At 36.3% G+C, this 23,882-nt stretch overlaps 1 protein-coding gene across 2 annotated transcripts in view; it reads right to left on the bottom strand.

The window, feature by feature from the left end:
* The window catches only part of PDE1A (phosphodiesterase 1A), a 127,530-nt gene that overhangs the window by 54,063 nt on the left and 49,585 nt on the right, over positions 1-23,882 (bottom strand). For both annotated transcript variants that reach the window (XM_009289551.2, XM_009289558.2), the window contains exon 2: positions 10,941-11,054. In XM_009289551.2, the coding sequence (XP_009287826.1) occupies positions 10,941-11,054 (114 nt within the window). The remainder of the gene's footprint in view (positions 1-10,940; positions 11,055-23,882) is intronic.

Raw genomic sequence — 23,882 nt, 5'->3', positions numbered from 1 at the left:
GGACCCGGCACTTGTCCTTGTTGAACCTCATACAGTTGGCCTGGGCCCATCGATCCAGCCTGTCCAGGTCCCTCTGCAGAGCCTTCCTACCCTCGAGCAGATCAACACTCCCGCCCTACTTGGTGTCGTCTGCAAACTTACTGGTTATTTCTTTGAATAAATTCTACAATACAACATTGTTTATAATTACTGGGAAAAAACAACAGTCCAAAGTGTATATTCAGAACATTTTTATTCCTGAGTGTTTATATTACTGCTATTTCAATTTATATCTACTTAGAACTGACAATTTTCAAAAGCTTCAGTAAAATCAGCGTATCAATCAGAAGTTTTTGGTGTTTGGTTTTTGCCTAATGAAAGTTGTTATTTCCCAGATAAATGCAAAGTATATTTATAAATTCTGCATTCTGTAATTCTACTATTATGTAGACTTCTTGCTCCAACTTGCCACTTTATGAATCACAGGTGAACAGGCAAATTAATATTATAGGTGATTATTGGTTTTTAAAAAAAATGCCTTAAAAAAAAAAAAAAAAAAAAAGGGGGGAAAGGTGAAATAGTATCAGAAGACATGGTCAAAACAAAGACAAACATAGTTAAACCACTGAACTTCCTACCAAATATTACAGGGATTTTTGCAAGATTTTGCAACATAATTTGTAATTGTAAATTGTAAAATGTAATTTGCAAATTGTAATATAATTTTGCAACATTTTGCAATATGTAAACTTTCACATAGGTTCAAAAATGCCATTGGATAAAGTAATGAGTGAAATAACAAGTGACCATAGCTGTCAAACACAAGACTAGAACCTCTGGCTTAGAAAATATTTGGAGTGGAGTGATTGCAAGATCCATAGCCTCATCCTCCAAATCAACCACACTGAAGATCAGACGATGGCAAGCATTTACTTTCTATTTTAAAGCTACATAGTTGTTCCACAAAGTCAGCCTTAAAGTAAAACTCTGCTGAGATCAATCCCATTCAACTGGAAGGCATGAACTCCAATATCCTAGTTGAATTAATCAAATGTTAATATACCAAGGTACACACTTTAATTTTTTCTTCCCTAAAGCTAAGCAACACCTAAAAATGCTAATAAACAAAACAAAAAAGCTCTAACACAATGTGCCATGGAAAGTACCTTTTTTTCCAACACAAAGTCACAGAATTTCAGGGTTATATACACTTATTTTGCTCTTATATCATTAGCCTATTAAGTAGATGCAATATGAGGAAGAGATATGCGTGGGAAGGAGAGGGGGAGGCTTGGGTTACTTAATTCTATTCGTTCCATGAGTGGAACTCCCATTGACAGTTGTGGGAATAAGTAAGATATGGCCCATGGCATTTCAGCTTAGCAATCAATTAATATTGCAATCTAGTAACTAATAACATGATCATCTTGTCACAGTACTGTGTTTTTTGCCAAGAATAATTTTTCAAAATTCAAGTAGTGATAATTTCTAGCTCTCTCTTCATTTAATCAGAATTTTAAATATAGTAATGTACTAGTCAGAAGAATACTCCTTTTCCCTTAGGAATATATCAGATGTACTATGGAGGAGAAGAAAGAAAAGAAAATGAAAAAAAAAAATTAGATAATGGCTATGGGGAAAAAAAAATCCATCAGTGCTGATCAGTTATGCTGCCTAACAGAGATGGTGAAAGATTTCCAGAGGAGGGATTGAGAAGGAGGCATTAGCTCTTTACTGTTTAGTGAATTAATCAAGCTAACGATCAACCCCTTAACAGTGAATTAATCAAAGTCCTGGCAAAGAATTTATAGTCCAAATAGCCAATTCACATTTTTATCAGTAATTTGTGTTCTAGTGTCTCACTATCTTCCTGAATGAGCATGAATCAATATATTCAATCAATATTTACATCCTCTATAGCCCACTACAGTTTCCACTAACATCCACTAAAAGATCCTCTTGACTCCCACTGAGGATAAACAAATTGCAGAAATGATTGAGGTGCATTTTTAGCACATAAGGGTCTTTCTAAAGGAAATGATGAATTTACCAACATGTTGTGCTCTTAAAATTTAGCACATTCTCAGAAGAATTGTCTTCATGTTAAGAACTACCAATTAACTACAATAAATGGCAAAGACTCTGGATGAAATACAATTACAACAGCAGACAGGTAATGGAGTAAGGACCATTGTTACTGGAAACATTCACTTGTTGATACGTACTGCTTATTCAGAAATACAGACATACATACCAAAGGCCATCAACAATCCTAAGATTCAGGTCAGGATATTCATGATTTGTTAAGAACTACCAATTAACTACAATAAATGGCAAAGACTCTGGATGAAATACAATTACAACAGCAGACAGGTAATGGAGTAAGGACCATTGTTACTGGAAACATTCACTTGTTGATACGTACTGCTTATTCAGAAATACAGACATACATACCAAAGGCCATCAACAATCCTAAGATTCAGGTCAGGATATTCATGATTAAAAACCATCATTTTTCAGGAGTACAGCTGCGAGCTAATGTATTTTCCTTTTCTTCATTCAATTGCTTTAATGTGGTATTGTGGAAAGGGCAGGGACTATCTCAGGGCATGACTCATAAATTAACAGCATAACTTTGATCAGGGCATGACTCATAAATTAACAGCAATAACTTTGAGATAGAAAAAAATTCAATAACTTCGGGAGAGGGATGCAGGACATTTATTAAATATCCTAACTGACTGAAGAGTTTTAGTCAGAATTTAACAGATTTTCAGTGATTTTAAGTGTATTTTTTTTTTATATAACTTTGATGCTGTTGTAAGCTTCCCTCTCAGAAAAAAACGTTTGGCTTAGTACAAAAGATTTTAAAGGCTTATTTTAAGCTTTCGTAAGCGTGGAATATACTGAATTAATCTCAACACATTACGCTTTTTCTCAGTAGCAGCTTTTACAGAAGTATCATTTGTAGATTCCCTTAATGGATGAACTGAATGATTTTCTTCAAATGGTACATTTGTTGCTGACAAAACAACTTCAGGCAAAGTACATTTAACCATGGGTTGGCTATGGAGGACAGCAATACACACTCATAGCAAACTTGACTGAATATTCAAGATTATGGTTTAACTTCATGCTTAAGTAATTGCCACTACCAATCTCTCCTCAACTAAGTCAGCTCAGAGAGGAATCATATAGACCATATTTTTCATCTGGCAAATAATTACCAGATAGGGCATCCCATTCCACGTGTTTTATCCATGTATCATTAGGCAGATTATTTTCTTTAATATTCCCAGATTTTTTCAAAAAAGCTAATTTTGAGGAGAAATATTGTCTATATACTTCAAAATAAATCACATCATTGACCGAATGCCCACTGTTCTGTGAATGAAACACTTAGTTGCCTTCATGTACAAATGAACAAATCAATCTGTCTTTTCAGGTAGAGAGATTGGGAACATATGCTTTTAAAAATTTTAACAAATATCTACATCTTTTTGATGTAAGAGAATTTAACCTTCTCAACCCTTGCACCTGCAAAGAGATTTGCCAGTGTGGCCATCTCTGCCTGTTACCCTGAGTGGGTAACGGTGTCTGAATTTGCACAATTTCTTCCACAACCAGAGCCTGAGAGGCAGTGAAACTACGCGGTTCACAAAGTCAGCTGGATGTTCTGTGCTACGTGCTGGGTGGGAACGGAATGCAAATGCTCCTGTAATGTCAAGCAACAGACTCCTGCTGTGAGATGCTCAGCAGCAGCTGATGTAGCGCTAGCTCAGAGCCTTGCAATACAGATACTAAAATATGTCTTGTGAAAATGAAATAATACAAGAAACATAAAAGATGGAGCCTTCACTGACTTTCATTCTCATTTAAAACACAGACAAGCCGTTAAACCTATATTGATGGCTAGAAGAGAGTGAAAGAAAGCACAGGGGTATCAAGTAAGTATCCCAGTTCATTATTTTTTGAGATATTAATTACTAGCCTAAGATGGAGCGGCTGCCATGGACTCGGGTTCTGTTGCAGTACTGAAAAACTTGAAAATACCAGGGAACAGCCTTCTCCAGCTTGCAAACATAACCAAAACTGCATACTGAAAGCTGCCCAAGAACAGGCTACACTGACCGTTCCTCATCTCAGGATCTCCTGGAAACAGGAGAATTTCATTTAGTTGTCGGGCTGTTGCTAAGCTCCATTCACACTTCCAGGACACACAGCTCTGTGAGCACCAGCATTTAGTCAAGCATTTGCTCCTTTCTTCTTCCTTAGACTCCACGAGACAAAGATATACACATGCAGGTTCCTATCACAAGTACTTCTGTGGCGCACTTTAAGGTCACACGGACGTTGGGTGAGATGAAACGATGGAACTCTTTCTCTTACAAGTGACACGATCACAGTTTAAACTATTTCCTCTTTGCCCACAATTTGAAGATATGTTTGTCCTTGCTTTAAGTCCAGAAACCACAGAAATATTTGGTGCATTACTGGAGTAGTGCACTGGAAATTCAATATGGTCCAAGGTATTTATTACAACAGCAGTCACAAAGTTTGGGTTTAATGACCTCCTTTACAGCTAACATTATACATATCAGACTGTGTACTTTTTTTTTAAATAAGAGCTTTTTCTCAAGAAGGACTGTGTTTACCATTATAATATCATTGAAATACCTTCACTATTTCAGAACTCTCATGCAAACATATATTGTTATAATGCCACTTACCTTTAATGAGATTTCCTTTCGCTTCATGAATGTAGCAATAACCTGTATTTTTTTGTCTTGTTGAATCAAAGGTGCTCGAAGCAATTGCCAGCTACATACAACAGATCTACTTCATACATTACTGAAACACAGTCTCTTCTAAGTCAAAAGTTCTCAAGAGGTTAAAGCCTTTTAAAAGGGCATTACACAACCTAAACCAAACTAAAAACCATGTATGGAATTGAAACTGCACAGATAAATATCCTCCTGAAATCAAGTATATTTTCTAAAATACTAAGGCATTTAAAAAAATGTAATAAGACCATAATTGGAATAATATATTCTGATTTTATCCAGAACAACTTAAAAATGTTCTCCACAAGAAGTTTAAATTTTTTGTTTTATTTGGCTTCGGAATACATATATATTTTTTTAATCTTGTAATTTCCATCTAGATTTTATTTGACTTATTTTCTTCTCAGTTAGCAGGAATAAAGAGCTGTGTTTACAAGGAACGGAACAGCTGTCATGACTGAATTATCAGGCTGTATTTATTTCCTGTTTGACTCTAAATATCCTTCTTCCACTACCTTGAGCCAAGTGGCAGGTACTAACGGAGAAAATTCTGCAAGATTTGTCAGAATTATTTATAACACCTATTGAGTAAGTTTGAACTTCCACAGAGGAGATCCGCTGAGGGGCTGGAACTGTGAGAGTTTCACTGATTATTTTCAGCTGACAGTGAACCTCCGCTTCAGCTACCAAAGCGCTAGATCTCTTTCAAGGAAGTGTTTAGTGCAGCTTATAATTATTCAGCACTGAGAGATGCAGCAGCCCTAAAACGGGCTTGTTAAACAAGCTTATTAACTGACATGGGGTCACAGATAATTAAGCTCGTAGGAAAGCAGCACTTACATATGTCTGATTTCTCTGTGCTTTCCAACTTTCCATCAGCTCGGAACCTTTTATGTGGGATGTTGACAGCCATTGCCCCAAACCATTTTTCCGTAATTTTGGAAGGTTATCCCTACTGCCTATCCCTGTTTCTAAGGAGTCTCCTCTCAAAACTCCATAAATAAAACCTGTTGTGTTATTTCTCTGCCTTTTCCCCAACCCAGGTGCACACAGTTGTAAAAAGAGCACGTATGAATATGAATATGTGTACATAGTTTTAAAAAATGCTATCTTATTCTCAGATAAAAGGCTATAGTGCAGAGCAACAGAGGAACAGACAAAAGGACAGTAAGAGGACCTGAGAAAAGTATTTCATACTCTGATAAAGGGTGTCCTGGTTTCGGCAGGGATAGAGTTAATTTCCTTCCTAGTAGCTGGTACAGTGTTTTGGACTTAGGATGAGAACAAAGTTGATAACGCACCGATGTTTTAGTTGTTGCTAGGTAATGCTTACACTAGCCAAGGACTTTTTAGTTTCCCATGCTCTACCGACTGAGAAGGCTGGAGGTGCACAAGAAGCTGGGAGGGGGCACAGCCAGGACAGCTGACCCAAACTGGCCAAAGGGACATTCCATACCATGTGACGTCATGCTCAGTACATAAACTGGGGAAAGCTGGCCGGGGGGGCCGCTGCTCGGGGACTGGCTGGGCATCAGTCGGGGGGTGGTGAGCAATTGCACTGTGCATCACTTGCTTTGTGTATTATTATTATTATTATCATATTATTATTGTTATCATTTTATTTCAATTATTAAACTGTTTTTATCTCAACCCACGAGTTTTTTCTCACTTGTGCTCTTCCAATTCTCTCCCCCATCCCACTGGGCGGGGGGGAGTGAGCGAGCGGCTGCGTGGTGCTTAGTTGCCGACTGAGATTAAACCACGACAAAGGGTTTGAATTCTACAGCCCATTTCCAGCTGATTGTTGCACTATAAATAAAGATTCAAGGTGCTGTCAGCTTGCATATACCTTTATGTGCACACACAACTTTAAAGAATGATACAGGCTTTCCAATCAACTCAAATGAAGTAACAATATACAGGAAAAAAATAGGCATCTCCTACTGTAAGAAATTGGAACTGATCACTGAAAAAGCTCAGGCTTATAAAGAAAAAAGTGGTTTTGCTAGACTAATGCCTGAGATTTAATTTTTAAATAGCACAAATGGTTCTCCAGAGCTGTGGAACAGGCCAGGCTCTTCCTTGATCCTTTGCTACACTATTGAACATGTTCCGTGAGATACCTCATACTTGGATCTCTTTATTGACCTTAGTTTTGCTTTTTCTTTTGGCTTTTTTCATCTCTGTGCCTGTGAAGAATTGCAGACAGTCCTGCAATAGGTGTGGGACCATTGGTGGAACCACTTTATTATGCTGTTTAATAGGATGTATGTCATAATGGAAAGATGAGTTAGAAGGATGCTCCTAACCAACTCTCTGTTAGTTGCTATTCCTAATCTGACTGTAGAGATATTTAAGAGGACTTTCTCTCAGCTGATATTGAAGTCTGTCTCCCAGAAAGGTAGGGACGAAGAGAACACCACAGACAGGATTCAGTTTTAAGTGCCTGGTTGAAGCTGAGGTCTTCCTCTGCTTGGATATGTAAGCAACAGGTTAGTAAATTCATCAGGACAAAATCCAGGGCTCAAGCATGGGCTTAAAATAGAAAGCATGGGTATTTTCATGTGAGTTGCAGAAACTCTGTACTGAACCTTTGGTCCTAAGCCTGCAATACTTTGTTCCCTGTAGAACTAGGCATCATTAAATTTTCTATCTTATAAGCCAAATCTCAGGAACTATTATATCCCGTAAAGCATGCAACTTCCCTCTGGGACTTAGTTAATAAAAGTAATCTGTACTCAGATGGTTTTCTCACTGCTTTACTTGGTGTATTAATTGTTATTTCTCTTTTTATCCATACAGCAATTCATATGTAAGAAACTTACTGAAGTCATTTGAACTTTGCGATGTATAAAAGTGCATGCTCAGGCTCAGCAGGAATGGGCCATTGTGCTTATGCTCTAAACTATTATTTCTTATCTACTAATGAGTTCAGTTAACTCAGTTCCAGACTCCTGACAGCAGTAGCTCTGTGCAGGACAAAGAACCTGTATTCTTTGGTGGGAACAAGGACAAATGTAACCACACAGGTTAATTCCAGCCTCCATTGCCATTTGACTCAATGATACACTGCTTCTGTTCCTTAAGAACTAGCTTCCCAGAAGCTGGAGAGACCTTCTTTGTGTGTTAAATGTTTTAGTGCAAATTTAGACTACAGAATACTGGTCATGCTATTTAAAATGGGATTATCTTTGCAGTTTGCCATGCAAAAGAGTTTACTATGAAAGTACCGGTGGAGACTACAGTTTCTCTCTGCCACACAATAAATATCTTAATTTACAAGTTGTTTTTAATGGGGAAGTGTCAAAATTTAAAACAGAACTATACATAATACTTTCCGACTAAGAAGCAGAGGCTCAGCCTATATTCTTAGCATAAATTTAACTCAAAGACCAACAGGTTCAAAAAAATGCATCACTCTGAGTCTGAATTTCATGGAGACTGCATTAGACAAAGGAAGATAAATTAAAAACAAAATCAAACACTATAAACCAAAATGAAGAATATGGGGTATAAAATGCAAAACACTAAAAATAAGAGAATAAAAGTTGAAAAGTAGGTTTCATTAAAGTCATTGCATTTTTAACTACTACTTATAGTATAAGTAACATGGGCAAGAAAATTTGTTTTATATGTCTACAAACGTATACTTCAGAAATATAGCTATAGGTATGGAAAGATGTACATAAACCATATGCTTAATGCATATGTATATAAGGAATGCTGCCAAAATTTGGTAGGTTTACAAACTTACTTTGAGGTCGCATTGGAGAATAGAAGTATTCAATAAATTAGAACAAAGCAAGATACCTTTCTCAGGTTGGTTTGATTTCCTTTCTGACTTAGCACAGTGAAAAATCAGATTGTTCTGCAAAATATTGGATGTAATAAATTAATAAGATTAAACATTGTTGTGCATCAAGCTAGGGAAGAGGAAAAGCTTTATCCATATACTGAAGTAGAATTTTTGAAAATAAATAGTCACCGTCATGAGGTCATAATGACCCTAGGATTAAGAAAATAGCCCGAGGACTATGAAAATCTTCCAAACCCCTATAAAATTATTTATGTTTATTTTCATTTAGGTAGTTTAATAATCCTGCTGTTAAGTTCTATGAGGGCAATTAGCTTATTTAAATATTTGCTTACAGTAAAAATAATGCACCTGTTGCTGCCAAAGCCTATGTATTTTCAGGTGTACCAGTTTTCTCTGTGTATGAAATGTCTGTTACTTTTCTCGATGCTCCCACACAGAGCCAGAAAGACTGGATTCCTCATTGTAACGATACTATTCATTTCCACTGAGACCTCAGTTTAGAAACTAAGTAAATCTCACATTATTTTCATAGTCCCGGTGCTACCACTGAGAAAGAGCTATGAATACTACACCCATTTAACCACAGTGTTTGGGAGATGTATGGAAGGAATAATCAGTGGTTTATGTCCTTGTCCCATATGCAGCTTTGACACAGCTCCCATGGTTATTAATACAAAATACAGGCTTAAGCTCTGACCGCTGGTGGCGATGCAATATCCTGTAACGCAGGGGAGAGAGGACCACGATCTTCCAAAGCTTCCCGAGCACGTGAGATGTGCCCACAAGATTTACGTTTAGAACAATTGCTGAAAAATGAAACTTTATGCCTCCATTGTGTTAATATGAGGCCAAAGAGAAGTTTGTTGATAATTTCTTTTATCTGTCTTCCTAAAGACCTGTATCAATTTAACTACAAATATGACTATAAACAAACGTAAATCAACAAATCAATCCTTGATTCAATGTAAAAGAAGCTTGATTAACTTAAGTCAGTCAGCAAAACTGATATAAATATATCCACAGTGGTATATTAACTCCCAGTATTTTAAAATATTTAGTTTAAGTTCATTCAGTTTTCTTACAAAGCCCAGGTCCCTTGGAAGTCACACAAGGTGTTTTGCCCAAGTCTGCTCAGTTAAGCTTAATTTAACTGAATCTGTCAACATCTTCATGACATGTGAGCGCTTTTGAAGTCACCGAGATTCCTAATGCTTTTCAAGTTGTGTATTTAACTTGGGATCACTAGCAACACTTTTGAGAGTGTCCCTAAGAACTGTATTGTGGCTGAGAGGCTGCTCAGGTCATCTTTTTACAGAATTGGACATGCATGCACTCTAAGAGCAGGACACCAGTATAAGTGATCCTGCCAATCTAGTCTGTAATATATATAATATAATATCTGAAAAAATGGACCATTGGTACCAGTTTTATTTGCTATTGTTTTCATTCTCCTGTTTTCAAATGAGTAGGCTTTCTATCGCCCAATAGTAGATGCTCCAAATTCCTGACTGGCAAGGTTTGGTGTGTGAATCACACACATCAAAGGAAAAGAAAAAAGAAAAAGGTAGAGCAGTACTTTAAGCACCATATCAGATTTGCAAGGGGGGGGAGGTCCATGAAATAATCAGTACGATGGCAGACAACTTAAATGTGGTATGGAACCGAGACGTAGACTGCATGCTCCAGCAGTATTGAAGAAGTTTTGGCAGACATCTTTACGAGACCATTCTGCTCAGAAAAAAACTTAAAGAGACCAGCACACTGAAGTAAAAAAGTAAGTTAGCTAGTTAACTCCAATATAGTACATATCTTAAAATTCTTTCAAGAAGCCAAATACTTAGAACTTCTAATTTAATTGGAGTCAACCCACATCAAAGATGATTGCCAGTAATACTGCCAGTAACAATAATCATAAACAAAGCACCAAACATTATAAAATAAATCACAGCTTTTCATGAATTTATGTATTTACAGGCCAGATTATAATATTCTGACTCATCTCTGTGAGCATTTCATTCCAAAACCATTCATTTTTTTTCAGCGATACTGTGTTCAGCATGATTATTGGTATGTGGCCTGTTGGGGAAAGAAAATCCATCCTTCAGAAAATTCTTATGACTTTATACTGTGGACATTTGACAAGTGAGGGAGACAAGAACTAGACAAACTCTCCAGACAACGGTTACATCTGACCTTTGGAATCTTACTTGTTTTAACCTTGTCACTAAAAGACCTAAGAGCCACATATGATTCTTCCGATGTGCAGAGACCTTCAGCTCATGTCAGTTACAACTGCATGCAAAGACCAAATTTCTCAAATGTGATTCCCAACATCCTTTCCTTCCCCCCCTCAGACTTACCTGGTTTCATCAATATAAACTGCCTCCAGCACAGATGCTGCATATTCAATATTCTTTTTTAAATCCACCACATTAATGTCACCCTTGTCCAGCTGCTTTACCAAGCATCTTAATCTGTGAAAAAGAAAATAAAAATATCAGTGTGTTGCTTATATCAAATTTTAGTGACTGCATTTTCTATTTGAAATATTGGAACCAATGTAGAGGCAAGAGACCATCACTGCATCTCTTGCCTTTTTTTAAAAAAATCTGGTTTTAGAATGCACATAACAATGACCAGTTGTATGTTTTCACAGCTTTCTAAATTTATAAGATCTGTTAAGAAAAGGCATAAACATTCCAGTAACTCAGAGAGGATTCAATAACTACCATCAGAGTGATTTTATATTAATTTGTGACAGACATTACTATTATGCCCAAGTCTTTAATTTTGTTTAAATAATAAATAAAACTTTGCGAGTTGTATTACTATAATTTTTCTGTGCTTAGGAGGTTGATTATAATTTTTTAATATCCACTATATACTGATTTTGCTTCATTTACATGTCTTTAAGTTTTATTTAGGCCTCCAGTATGTTTTTGCTGCAGAATTTGTATTTCTTATTAGCGTAAGGTAGTGTGGAGCTCCATTGTTTTGGAGTTTACAGAAAAGTTATCATTATACCAGATGAAAGGTGGTGCATGTGGCATTAGAAAAATCCAAATATTTTCCCAAGTGTGCTTTTACTTTTAGTTTTGAGAACATTCTTTTACATTACAAACACGGATACGCCCAAAGGGGATTTTGTAATGCATCAACTCATGCCTCTGTAGCAATACACTTATACAGATAAACTTGAATACAAGATTTTTCCTAAACCCTCTGATGAGAAGAACACTTCTGACACTGCTCAACTTAACCATACAGAGTAGTCACAGCACTGGAGTGAAATTAAAACCTTATCAGTAACTGCGTAGAGCTGTGACTAAATGGATGCTTAAAGAAGCATGGGTATATTCCTTCTTTCTGTGCTATATCTCTGAATTGAAATAATCTACATTTTTGTATCATGTAAGATAAAGATTTCTGTAATTAAAGATACATCATTATTTTAACATAACTTTCATTAAATAATATTTTTGTGTATGAAATATGAAAAAATTGTGTGAAACAAGCATTTAGTTAAAAATTGACTGAAATTGAGTCAGCGCTAAGCTGACTACTTTCAGAAAAAAATCATATATAAAATGTACAATATGTTATATAATAATATGTTGTATATACTATATATTATTTTATTAGGCATATACAATATTTGATTGGACCTAATAAAAATGTATGAATTAAAAAAAAATGCAGTGATATTCAAAACAAATCTCTCATAAACTTGGAAAGTACTGTTCCATCATAAAACCACTTTCATGTTTTTTCTTTATATTTACTCGGTCTAAGTATAATTATGTCCAAGCCTGCAAGGATAATTTCAGCAAAGGAAGTTTTAAGGCCAGCCTCCTCAGTTCTCCAAAGTCTTAATTCAATTCAAATTAGCATAGAACATAATACAAACAAGGCTCTTAGCAACCATATTTACTTGGTATTTTACACAGTGCATTGCACATCGATGGAATGGAAAATTTAGTGTTAAAAAATTTTCTCAGAGAAGTGAAGTGGGTGGACGAAATACTGTGGGAGCGCATCTCCTACACAGAAATAACCCTATGCATGGGGAGGCAGTTCCAGTACATAACTCCTTCCACTTCAGAGGTACCTATAGACTGAAGAAGCTAATTCATAGACACTTACCTTGCAGTACCCAACGCACACACTGTAACTCTCCCAGGACGTCTGCTCCTCAGTAATGCACACAAACACACATACAACCCCTCCTGACCACCAACGCCAAAATGCCCAGGTGAGTCTGGCAGTGTCGTCGCCACTACTTGCAAATAGCCATAGAGCGGTTATACTGCTTGCACTGTTCCCTCCGTGTTTGACTGAGCATGTTTCTGAATCACACTTTCCAAAGTGGAAGCATAAATGAATTTAAAAATGCAACATTCCACAGCAAGGGGGCAGGTTATGGTAGAACAATATTAGCTCAAAATGGCTTCAAATCCTACGATTTCCAGTGGTTCTACATTTTCTCAGGGCATAGACCAGATGACAGATATGTGGAATCATTTTTACACTTGCAGGAGGAAAGGAGTCCCCGGGGGAGCCTTTAAGCCACAATGACCTTGCAATATCTCGCTGAATAGGTGGCAGTCAACCGATGTAACTTGCCCTGTAGTTATATTTCATATTCTAGGAGGAATGCAGAACAAAATAACAGACCAGGCAATTTGGAAAAGCTGCTCAGGCAAAGTTAAAGTGATTCTGAAGAGGTTACAGAATCACAAAAGGACAAAATCCGTATAAATCAATGATGACCAGTGACCTTGTCATCTCATGCATCCACACTTTGTGGACATGTCCTCAAGAGTGTCTGTAGCTGACCCAGTGCAGATCTATCATAGAACCACAGGATAATTTTGGTTGGAAGGGACCTCCACCTGAACAAAGCTCTTGCTCAAAGAAGGGCCAACCTCAAAGTTAGGTATAACTTCAAAATTAGATCAAATTTTTCAGGGGCATTTCCACTCAAGTTTTGAATGCATGGAGATTTCACAAACTCTCTAGGCAACCAGTCTCAATGTTTAACCAGCCTCACGGTGGATTATTTTCCCCAATATCTAGTTGGAATGTCCTTTGTGGCAACTTGTGCCCCGTGGCCCCCAACCTCTGCTGTGCAATTCCAAGAAAAATCTGTCTCTATCTACAGTACATTTCCCGCTAGGAAGCTGGACACAGCAATAAAATCCCTCCATAGCGTTGCTGATCAGACACTTGTCAGGTGATAATCCTGAGGTGTACCCCAAAAGTTAGAAAAATGGACTTCCAACACAGCAAAATTAAGTGGATTATAGCAGCATATGAATGGTCTGTATATACTCAACTTATCATGCACTAAAGTGAAATAGCCACAGAGTTTAAGAGCTGACATTTCAGTAATGAAACTAACATTTTAGTAAAGAATAAATATGTCAATTTAGAATACAAACCGACAAGTGTTAAAATACAGCCCAGCATTCCACAAGACAAAGAAAATTGTAAAAAGGACAAATGAAAAAAAGGCAAGGAAAACTAAAAAAAAAAAAAAAAATTATTACTCCAGCTGTATTCAGCAGGTTTTTTGTTTATTTGTTTGTTTTCTTTTAATTAGGTGTGATAAATTGAAAACAAACATGAGAAAAACCACTAGAAAACCTGAAATGTTACTCAAAATTGGAGCTAGTGGTATTACCCTGCCTGTGAACTGTGCTACTAAGAAATAATAGACAACAACAAGAAAAAACTGGAGGGGCTATTTTGTGAAATAGAAAAATGGACTCTTTGAATTGTTTTAAGGTGCAGAGAAAATTGTATGCAGAGTTAATATGACAGAACATGATAGAAAGAGATTTATAGAGAAAAAGAAACAGATTATTTCTCTCAGGACAACTGAAAACCACATTTTAAAACTAGCAGCCCCAGTTTGTAAGGGAGAAAGATACATCTGCAATTAATAAAGGGAGTGGGTGGAGAACCATCTTCTGTCATATTGGGTAACCACCATGAACAGCGCTATGGTATTAAATACTTTTACGGACAATCCAAATGCGCTCTGCTCCTACCTATTTTAACAGTGCCGTCTGTGAGGTCACCAGGACCAGTGTTTCCCTCACCTCCCCGTGCAGCTGATACCTGTGTCCAACCATGGGCAATAAGCTTTGAGGCCCACCCAGCAACACAGGCAAACCAGGAGAAAACAAGGATTTTACTAGGAGCCGAAGCAGTATGTTCTTGATTAACAATATCAAAATCACAACTCAATTGTTCCCTCCTTCCTCTCTACTTACCCCGTATTTGAACTAAAGTTTTGATAAATCTACTGTAACTTTCAGGGCTTGTACCAAATTAACTGAGGATAGATTTTAGGTTATTTGAGAAGGCTTCCTATGACAGTTTCAGTAACTACAGGACAAAAAAGGAAGATAAGGAATAAGCGATTAAAAAAGACTTTTTGCAATAGCATAATGAGAAAATGTTTTCTTCTATGGAATCAAGCAAAGTTCAACAAGAGAAATATGTTTGGAAATACTGAATAATTGTCCTAAACACAGATTAAAAAGATAACAAAGAAAGGTGCCGGGGTGGGATTATTTAAGAAGGGAGATTGTAAAGTAGAGAGGCAGACAAGTTGGACAATTTCAATTTCAGATTTTAAAGACTGCCTCTCCCTTTTCCAAGGGAAAATTACCATCGATCACTAAGAATAAATGAGAGTTAAAGGTTCAGCTTAACAGTCTTCAAGAACCAGAAGAGGAAAATTCAGCCTGAAGTTAACTTCTCAACCTGAGAAAAAGACCCTGTGTCTGCTCTCCCAAAGGCTGCCTTTATCTGCCATCTGATCGAGCCCCACCATTGAGCATTGCAAAGGAACAGCTTTCTAACTTACACATCTGGACTTCACTTAAAACTTTTTTAGAATCTTTGTACAAAAAAAGCTGGCTTTCGCCACAGATCCTATTGAAGGGGAAGTGAAATAAACTGTAAAAAGTAAACTGTAAACCCTGCTTCCTATTATATTTTGAAATTAATGGAAGTCACTGTTGAAGGGCGGGCAATGAACACATGGATAATTCTTTGAAAATAATAAACACATGCTAATGCTAATTACAAAGAAATAGTTATTCATATTAATATTCAATAACCATAATGCCAGTTTAAAAATTATCTGTGTTGTTTAAGTCAACTCCAATTACAAGTCATAAATCATTATGTTCCATGAACATAAGAGAAAAGCCTAGCTGTGTGCCAAATGTATTAATTCCTTGAAAAGATTATGAGCAAATACTGACATGTTAAAAAGTTTAAGGACAGAACAAATTATTATTTTCTGTAAACAATTGTTTCATGTTTTGTTTGGACTATTTAAGACTGAATAAGAAAATTAAGTGGATAATTGTAATCTTTATTATACAAGTGATTTGACTCTCTAAATGAACATTACAAACTAAAAATGGGCTGATATGTAATGTGAAGTTAAAAGTAAGGAGGATGAGAGTAACCATAGTCTGACAATATGGTTAGTGACAGTTTAAATACCGCTAGTTTTTAAAAACTTTGGGGAAGTGGGAAATTTTCCTCTAAAACTACTTAGAATTAGAACTGGAAACCAGTTTTGATACCTGTAGTGATTCTTGTAATAATCAGCTGAATAATTTTCACAACCTGTAGAAAGCATTGCTCACTCAGTAGTTCCTTAGCTTTCAAAGGCAGAAGTTACATCCTCAGTCAAACATGAACACTCTGAAAAAGGACCAATATCCAGGAATTCCAGATCATTAACAATGAGAAGTTCAGCTCATCTATTTAAAACAGCCCAATCCCAGATTCCAAGTTGTTTTACATACCTACATATTTGAGATTCAGGAAAATATTTGAATTAGGAGAAATCCGAAATGGGAATAACAAAACTTCACCTTGGAAAAGTCACAACAAATAAAACATACCACTATCTCACTTGAATTCTAAAATTCCCTATATAAATTGCCCAAACTCCAATTATTTTTTATGTGAATTGGTATCATTTGAATTTTACACTTTTCTGTTAAGAACATGCATGTATAAAATAAATCTTTATCTAAATACACCAGTCCCCCCAACAAATACTTTAAAATAACATAGATCAGAAATAAAAAAAAATTGTAATAATAACAATCAACCATGTACAAAGTCCATGTCTCACTTTTTCAAGTAAAAAATTATAATATACGTAGTACTAGAAATCTTTTATTATGACAAAGGATATAATTCCTTTTTTGTGTTTTCTGCAAGATGGAAGATAAGTACTGACTATGAAAAGAAAATCCCAGATACAGTTGCAATATTTGTAATACGTGGCTATAAAAGACTAGACCTGATCATATAAATGGATGAGAGATATTGGAGAAATATCCAGAACATGGTAATAAAGATTCAGGAGTGATCCCTTTGGGTAGCCACTCCTGTTCCCTTGCTCCTACTTGCACTTACAAAGTGGCCAACTGACATGGCTTCAAACTGGCTAACCTTTACTTCAAGTTTTTTTTACATTGTGGTGGGGAAAAACGTGCCGATACACGGACATTTTGCCAGTCGAGGCAAGACCAGCATGTCAATGGAAAGCAAGGATTAGAAGTGACAGCTCTTGACTCAGACCTTGATGTGCATTTCACTTCCCTGAAATAATAAAAAATGCAGTTCTAAATGCAGTTCTTCTGCATTCTTCAATATTTCTTCTAATTAGAGGTGCTGTCTCTCAATAAATTCTGATACTGAGAAATACAAGAAAGGTATATCACATTTTCAGTGCTGCAAATGTGTTTTATGAAATTACTTCTCAGTCACCACTGTGCCTGAGCATATGCACAGGAAGCCTTGTGGTTGCTAAGGGTTTCACGAATCACATTCATTTCATGATTATTTTAAGCACTATGAGTGGTACACACTGATCTGTAATTATGATTCAGTCATTAGAAAATAAATATTGAATATGCTGGTAATTCAGCCAACATTCTGATATACCAAAACTTCAATCCCATATTGAAGAATTAAAATAGTTCTGCAGCTATAAAACACACACTGAAACTTACACTTTCTTAATGATAAAACTGCATTTTCATGGTGATAGAATTGCCTTGGTTGTTTTGATATTGATCATGTTTATGCAAGATGAAGTGGTTTTCCGTCAGGCAGGCATTCTCTATTAGACTTCAATTCATTTTACCTTACTCATCCTATAAATTTTCATATTATTTAGCACTCTAATACTGTATAAATATTATCCTTTGGGTCTCATCTAGTAACAGGTTCAAGTGTGTTTAAAGGCTTAATCAAAATTTAGTCAAAATTCCTAAGTTTTCTTTAGCACCTAGCTGAAATCACAGAAAGCCATGAAGTCTTACACAGTTTCCACCTGAAACCATAAACTGATCCAAGCTCTCTAAAGCATTTTTGAATTTTTGCATAATTCTCAACAAACCTGATCAAACAAATTACAAGTGCCTGAGAAGCCTTGGTGCCTTAACCTGAGTAACACTAAAGGTCTGCTATTTGCAGCTACATAACCTTTCACCACCTGCTGCTCTGGAGAGATGCCCCAGAGGAGGAGGCTCATCTGGGATCCTGTTGCTGCTGCTCTTCCCTGTTGTCTCTCTCACCTCCCCCGGTTACTCATCCTTCCCCAAAAGTAACTTTCACCATTAGAGTAAATGAGCGTCATCAGCACAACTTCTGACACGTGAATTTCTCTCACCTTCCTTTGTGCACACCCAAGATACAGAATGAAACCTATTTCAGCCAAGCTTTAAGTGTCTTTCAAACTCTTCTCTTGCTTCTGCTAATGAACCATCATCAATGTTAATTGGGTTCCTCTGTTCAATTGCTTTCCAGGTTGAAGCTAAATGAAAAAATCCTCAAACTTCAAATTACTTACTATGTACATAGATTCAGGTGTTTTATCTGTCTTCTATTAGAGCCAACAAGTAACCAACTAGTTTTTCCTTACTCTAAACTCTACGACTGTTTCTATTGCCTCAATGTCCATTTCCATTATCTGATATTCCCATTTCACAATCAAACCATGTAATCAAAGACAAATAACGCACACTCTATAGGACTGATTTGTAAACTGCAAATTATCCTTCTAGTGGCTTTTACTGAATGTTTATTTTTGTCTGAAGATTGACATTTGATCTATGAGGTTCCCCTGAATTCTACATACATCATGTAGAGCGCTAGCTAAAGCTATTTCATTTTGAAGTTGCCAAATACTTGAACAGTCTGTATGTCTCAGTCTTCACCATAATCTAGCTAAATTCACTATCAACAAGCTGGAAAATCAAACATAAACTCATCACCTGCCAAAAATCATGCTTGAAGATGATAGAAGATTTTCAGTACCTCTTACTTGCTGGAGCTAATGCGATAAACACACAGAAAAGGCACATAGACCTTATTCCCTATAGCCATTAAAAAGCCTTATTTTTCCTGCAGACAGCAGCTTTGAGCACGGTGATCGAAGAAGCTGCTAAAAGGCAGAAGTTAAGCCTCTAAATCTTCCAAAGCAGTCCCCTCCATCATTTAAAAAAAAATATTCCATGGCAGAAGAAGGATATTTCTAAATAGATCACCTCACACTCACATTTGAATGTTGGCTCTACATTCCAGCAAGAGACTTGTATCCAAACCTCTGTTCCACTGGAAATTATCAAAGGAGCGCAGGCCTGGCACATCTCACTGCCTGTGCTTCAGAGGAGATCTCTCAGCCCTCCCTCACAGCTCCCAGTCATCACAACTGCATCTCCCATACTTGTAAGAAAGATCATGACCTGCTTCTGCCCCAGGGATGGTCACAGTCATGGGAGATGTTTGCTGTTTTAAAAGAGCTCCTGCTCAAAGGCATTTCTCCAGATGACAGTATTATGCCACAATCCCTCTCCCCTTCACATGATCCAGACTGTTTTAATATGATTGTGATGCACTAAATATTTGATCTCATCACACAACCCAGCAAATGGAGTCTCTCTTGTCAGCAACTAGATAAATTTAATGGTCTGAAAATGTTTGTCTTCTCCCTCTCATGTTCCCTCTGCTGCCTAGTACTGCTAGAAACTACATTTGGCTTTAGTTACTCTTGAAACTCATAGATGAGATAGTATCTTCCCATGCAGTGGTATCAAATCAACTTATCAATTATCACAGAATGATAAGGGTTTGGAAATGGATCTCTCATTACTCTTTCTTTTATTCTGTCTCTCCTCTCATTCACCCTGAAGTCATTGGTATACACATCCTAAATCAACATGCTGAATATCTCATTCATTCCTTGGGACCAGAAAATCTGGGTTGAAGAATGTTGATACTCGTCCTTTGAAAACAGCATGCAAAGAGGTAGAAAGTCCTTTTATAAACATAAAAACAAGCTATAATATATCGTTATATAAACATATAAAAACTCAACTGATGTTCTTTCATTCAAGACTGCATTAACCAGAACTGGTAACTTTGTACTGAAAATATATTCTAGGCTAAGAAAATAGATTGCTGTCATTGTGAAGGCTTTTGAAAGCATTTCTGGTGCAATTTCTGCAATTGTTAAGGACAGAACATCGGTAAGTGTTCAGCACTAAAAATAACGTCATTGCCCAGTGATCAAAGAATCTTCATCTATGACACTTACCACGAGTATCCTTTCCTCTACTTGATAAAGTCAATTATGAGCAAACAACCCAGGAAATGTCCTTCATTAACATAAAAATAACGACACTTTATTCTATGATTTCTCTGTGGAATCAAACTACATTAAATACTATATATTCTGTATATAATTAACATTTTTATTTCCGCAAGATAGAAATTAGAACCAGGACAGATTTTTCTTGCTGCATACCACAGGTCATGGTATGAATGAAGAATGTGGCCAAACCTTTACAGCTAACACTTCTGGCAACTTTTAAATTTGTTTCATTAGTAGTTACAGACTTTTTGAGACATCAAGCTGTAGAATCTTGGTCCTGGTAAGTAATCTGGGTCCTCTGTGCTTGTTTACAAATAATTTTATATTTATTTCTGACCTGTTGAATTCCATGGGCAGAGCATGAAATATAGTACCGTTTGGTTGCTTAGTATGCCACCTTCCATTCCATTTCTCTCAACATATATACAACTTATCACTGATGTTATATTAAGTCAACAGAGGTTACAGAAAGACCTATACAAAAATATATTACAGAAGAAAGGTGTTTTGAAATGGCAGTCCCTTGTATTCAGTCTAAGAACATGGTCAGATGTGGTGCCCCAGCTATCTCTCTGTGCCCCATTCCATCTCCTTTTTTCTAGAAATTATTGCCCCCCCATATTAGACAGCACAAGTGCATGTGTAACAATATGTCTTCAACCTGATACTGCCAAAACAATCTGATTAATCTTCAAGACATTTTACAGTAGAGGATTTCTACTGAACTCTTTCCACAGAACAAGATTAGGGGTCATGTGTATGTGCAGTTATGCTGTCAGATGAATCAGGGTAGTTGGTTCAGCTGGCCTAACAGGTCAACATAACAACCAACATAGTCCTACTTCAATCCAAGCTCTAACTTGTCATTTGGTTTAGAAGTCCTACTTTCCTACTTATAATTAAACTTAAACACTTGAAGTACCAGAATATAAAAGCTATATTTTTAATATATAATCACACCTTCCAGATGGGATGACAGAGCCAATTTATCTTGAATTCTGTTTTTAAAGTGTATCATGGGTTCTGAGGAACAAAGTACAGATCTCTATTTGTTGGGATAAAATTGTGAAATGTAAAAAATACAAATATTTGCATTATGAACTATGACGGACTATTGAATAAAGTATTAAATTCTTTTATGATTTACGTTTTTCTGCCTAAAATGTTGTAGAAAAAATACCACCACCTTAATTCAGATGTCTTTTTTACTGAATAATTAACGGCTGCAACAAATCTATTTTCACTAAAAGAATTTTTCATTCAAAAGACAGAGCAAGACATAAATGCTTTAGTACAACAGCTGTAGTAATTACAGCACAATTTTGCTGTAAAATCATTACCGTCTCAGTGGTTCTGAAGAAAAGATATAGTACAGGTAATGTATATGACAATGTAAAAATATGAATAGGGCTTTTATTTCAAATTGCAATACTGCAATTAAAATGAAGAAAAAAGAAAAACTTAGGAGATGCTAGAATGCAGCACTCTGTTATGTGCAAAACTAACTTCTGGCATTTGGAATTGTTAAAAATAAATGTTCTGCTGAGGAATTGCCAAATCAAAGTACTTCAAAGTAGGTCTTGTAACGAGAACTAGAACATTAGAAAAGCTTAAACATACTTGAGAGCTGTATAAATGTTTGAAAGAGGAAAGAATCAAGCGGGTGAACTTTTTCCCTATATTCTTTAAGAATGATCATATATAGGATGAAATGTAACATGACCATTCTTAACTACACATGTGAGCTTGATCTAGGATTTGTCTACATGAGAAACTAAATTTGAATTAAGGTCAGGAAAGAAACTGAAATTCACTATCTGTCCTTGAATAGCTCCATCTTTGACTACTTCAGGATGAGTAGAATGAAACAGAAACAAGTCCCTGGAGCTCGTCAGGAAGAATATTTCAAAAAAAGTTATTCTTGAACAATATCACGTTAAACCCATTATCTAGCATCTAGTGTATATATAGGCTATATGCATATTGGTTTTGGTTCTGTAAACAGTTGTGACAGGAATTGTAGCAAACCAAATAAAAGATCATTTGTAGTCAATGCCTGGTATACAGCTGCCATTCTCCTCAGCCTGCAAAGTGCCTGGCACCTCAATATACAGGGTTCAGGCTTTCTAGGTCTGGGGAGGTAAACTGGATTAGAGGCCATTCCTTAGCTGCTGGTGTTTCCTTTGCCTTAATTCATGCTACCCGTAAGAGTTTCCCCTATTCCTTCCACATTTAATAAAAACAGACTAGTAGACTGTGAAAGCATTATGCAGAAAGTAGCAAACTGCAGCCTTGCTCTAATCTAGAGGACACAGTAGCAAACTGCAGCCTTGCTCTAATCTAATCATGATGGCACAGGCCACTATCTTTACCACAGAATTGCCTAGGTTTTTCTCTACTGCGCTCAGAACTCTCATGAGTGTGGGTCTTTCTTCTTACACATCCCACAAAGTGCTTTAACTCATCTGTCCCGATAAGACATACTAACCCCAACTGTTGTTCATATTGTCTTGCCTGATTTGAAAACATGCTATTAAACTAACCTGATTGTCAGCCTATTCACTAAAAAGTGACAATATTTTCATAGCTTCCAATTTGTTGATGTTCCAGGTTTGAAGTGGAGCATCCCTTAGAAGGTGTAGTCCAGAATCTATGACCAAAAGTGTTACTTTTGTCTTGTTTTGTTTAAACTGAGAAAATTTAGCAAACATAGACTGTAATTCACCTCTGAGATATTATTTTAATCTTTTGTTCATCATCATATATGTAGCTGACTGTAATTTGCCTGTTTATATACACTTTACACATATTATAAGCAGAGTAGATGATTGAAAATTCAGAACCTAGTGCTCAAACTGATCATGACAATATTCAGAGAATATTCATGATCAGAATAACATGGAAATTATACTTGTTCATCAAGAATTTTGCAGCAGATAACATTTTACTTAACATCTCTGTATCTCCAGGTGAAAGAAAACATGACACGAAAGATATCTCTCAGCCCGAATGGATTACAGCAGAATTTTTCAGAATATGTCATGTTTCCTACAGAAGAGATGCATTTGCTTCTTTATTTTAGAAAGAATGTTCTTTAATTAATTATCACTCATTTCTAAGGAGCTACACCATTGTACAACTGGCCCTGCTAACGAGAGCATCAGATCCAGCATCCTTCCTAAGACAAAGTACATGGACTGTGCCTTATAAAGCACCTCTTGTGCTCTTACGGCGAAAAATCACTAAAAAAAATTCTCGGGCTTTCTGTCCAACACAATGACCATCTTGCTTAGTTAAATGATGCACTGCTCCATTACTTTCTAAAAAAAGTCCTACACTGATTTCAAAATGAACCACATAACTATATTCATCCAGCTGTATTTTATTATTTGTGAAATTGCTTAGAAATGTTCTGTTTGTTATCTACACAAATACTATACCAGAAAGAGCTTTCAGCTGGAAAATTACTGGGCTTCTAAGCAAGCAGTGGTTTATAAGAAAATTTCAAAATCAGCTTTTAATCACATAAAATACTGTTCTTAATGTCTGTGCCTTTCTAGGACTCAGAAATCAAAATCTGAATTCTTCAAGGTGATGACAG

Source organism: Aptenodytes forsteri, unplaced genomic scaffold (assembly GCF_000699145.1).
Source record: "Aptenodytes forsteri isolate BGI_AS27 unplaced genomic scaffold, ASM69914v1 Scaffold442, whole genome shotgun sequence".
NCBI lineage: Eukaryota > Metazoa > Chordata > Aves > Sphenisciformes > Spheniscidae > Aptenodytes > Aptenodytes forsteri.
Note: the sequence above shows the minus strand (reverse complement) of the source record. Positions and strands in the feature narration are given on the sequence as shown.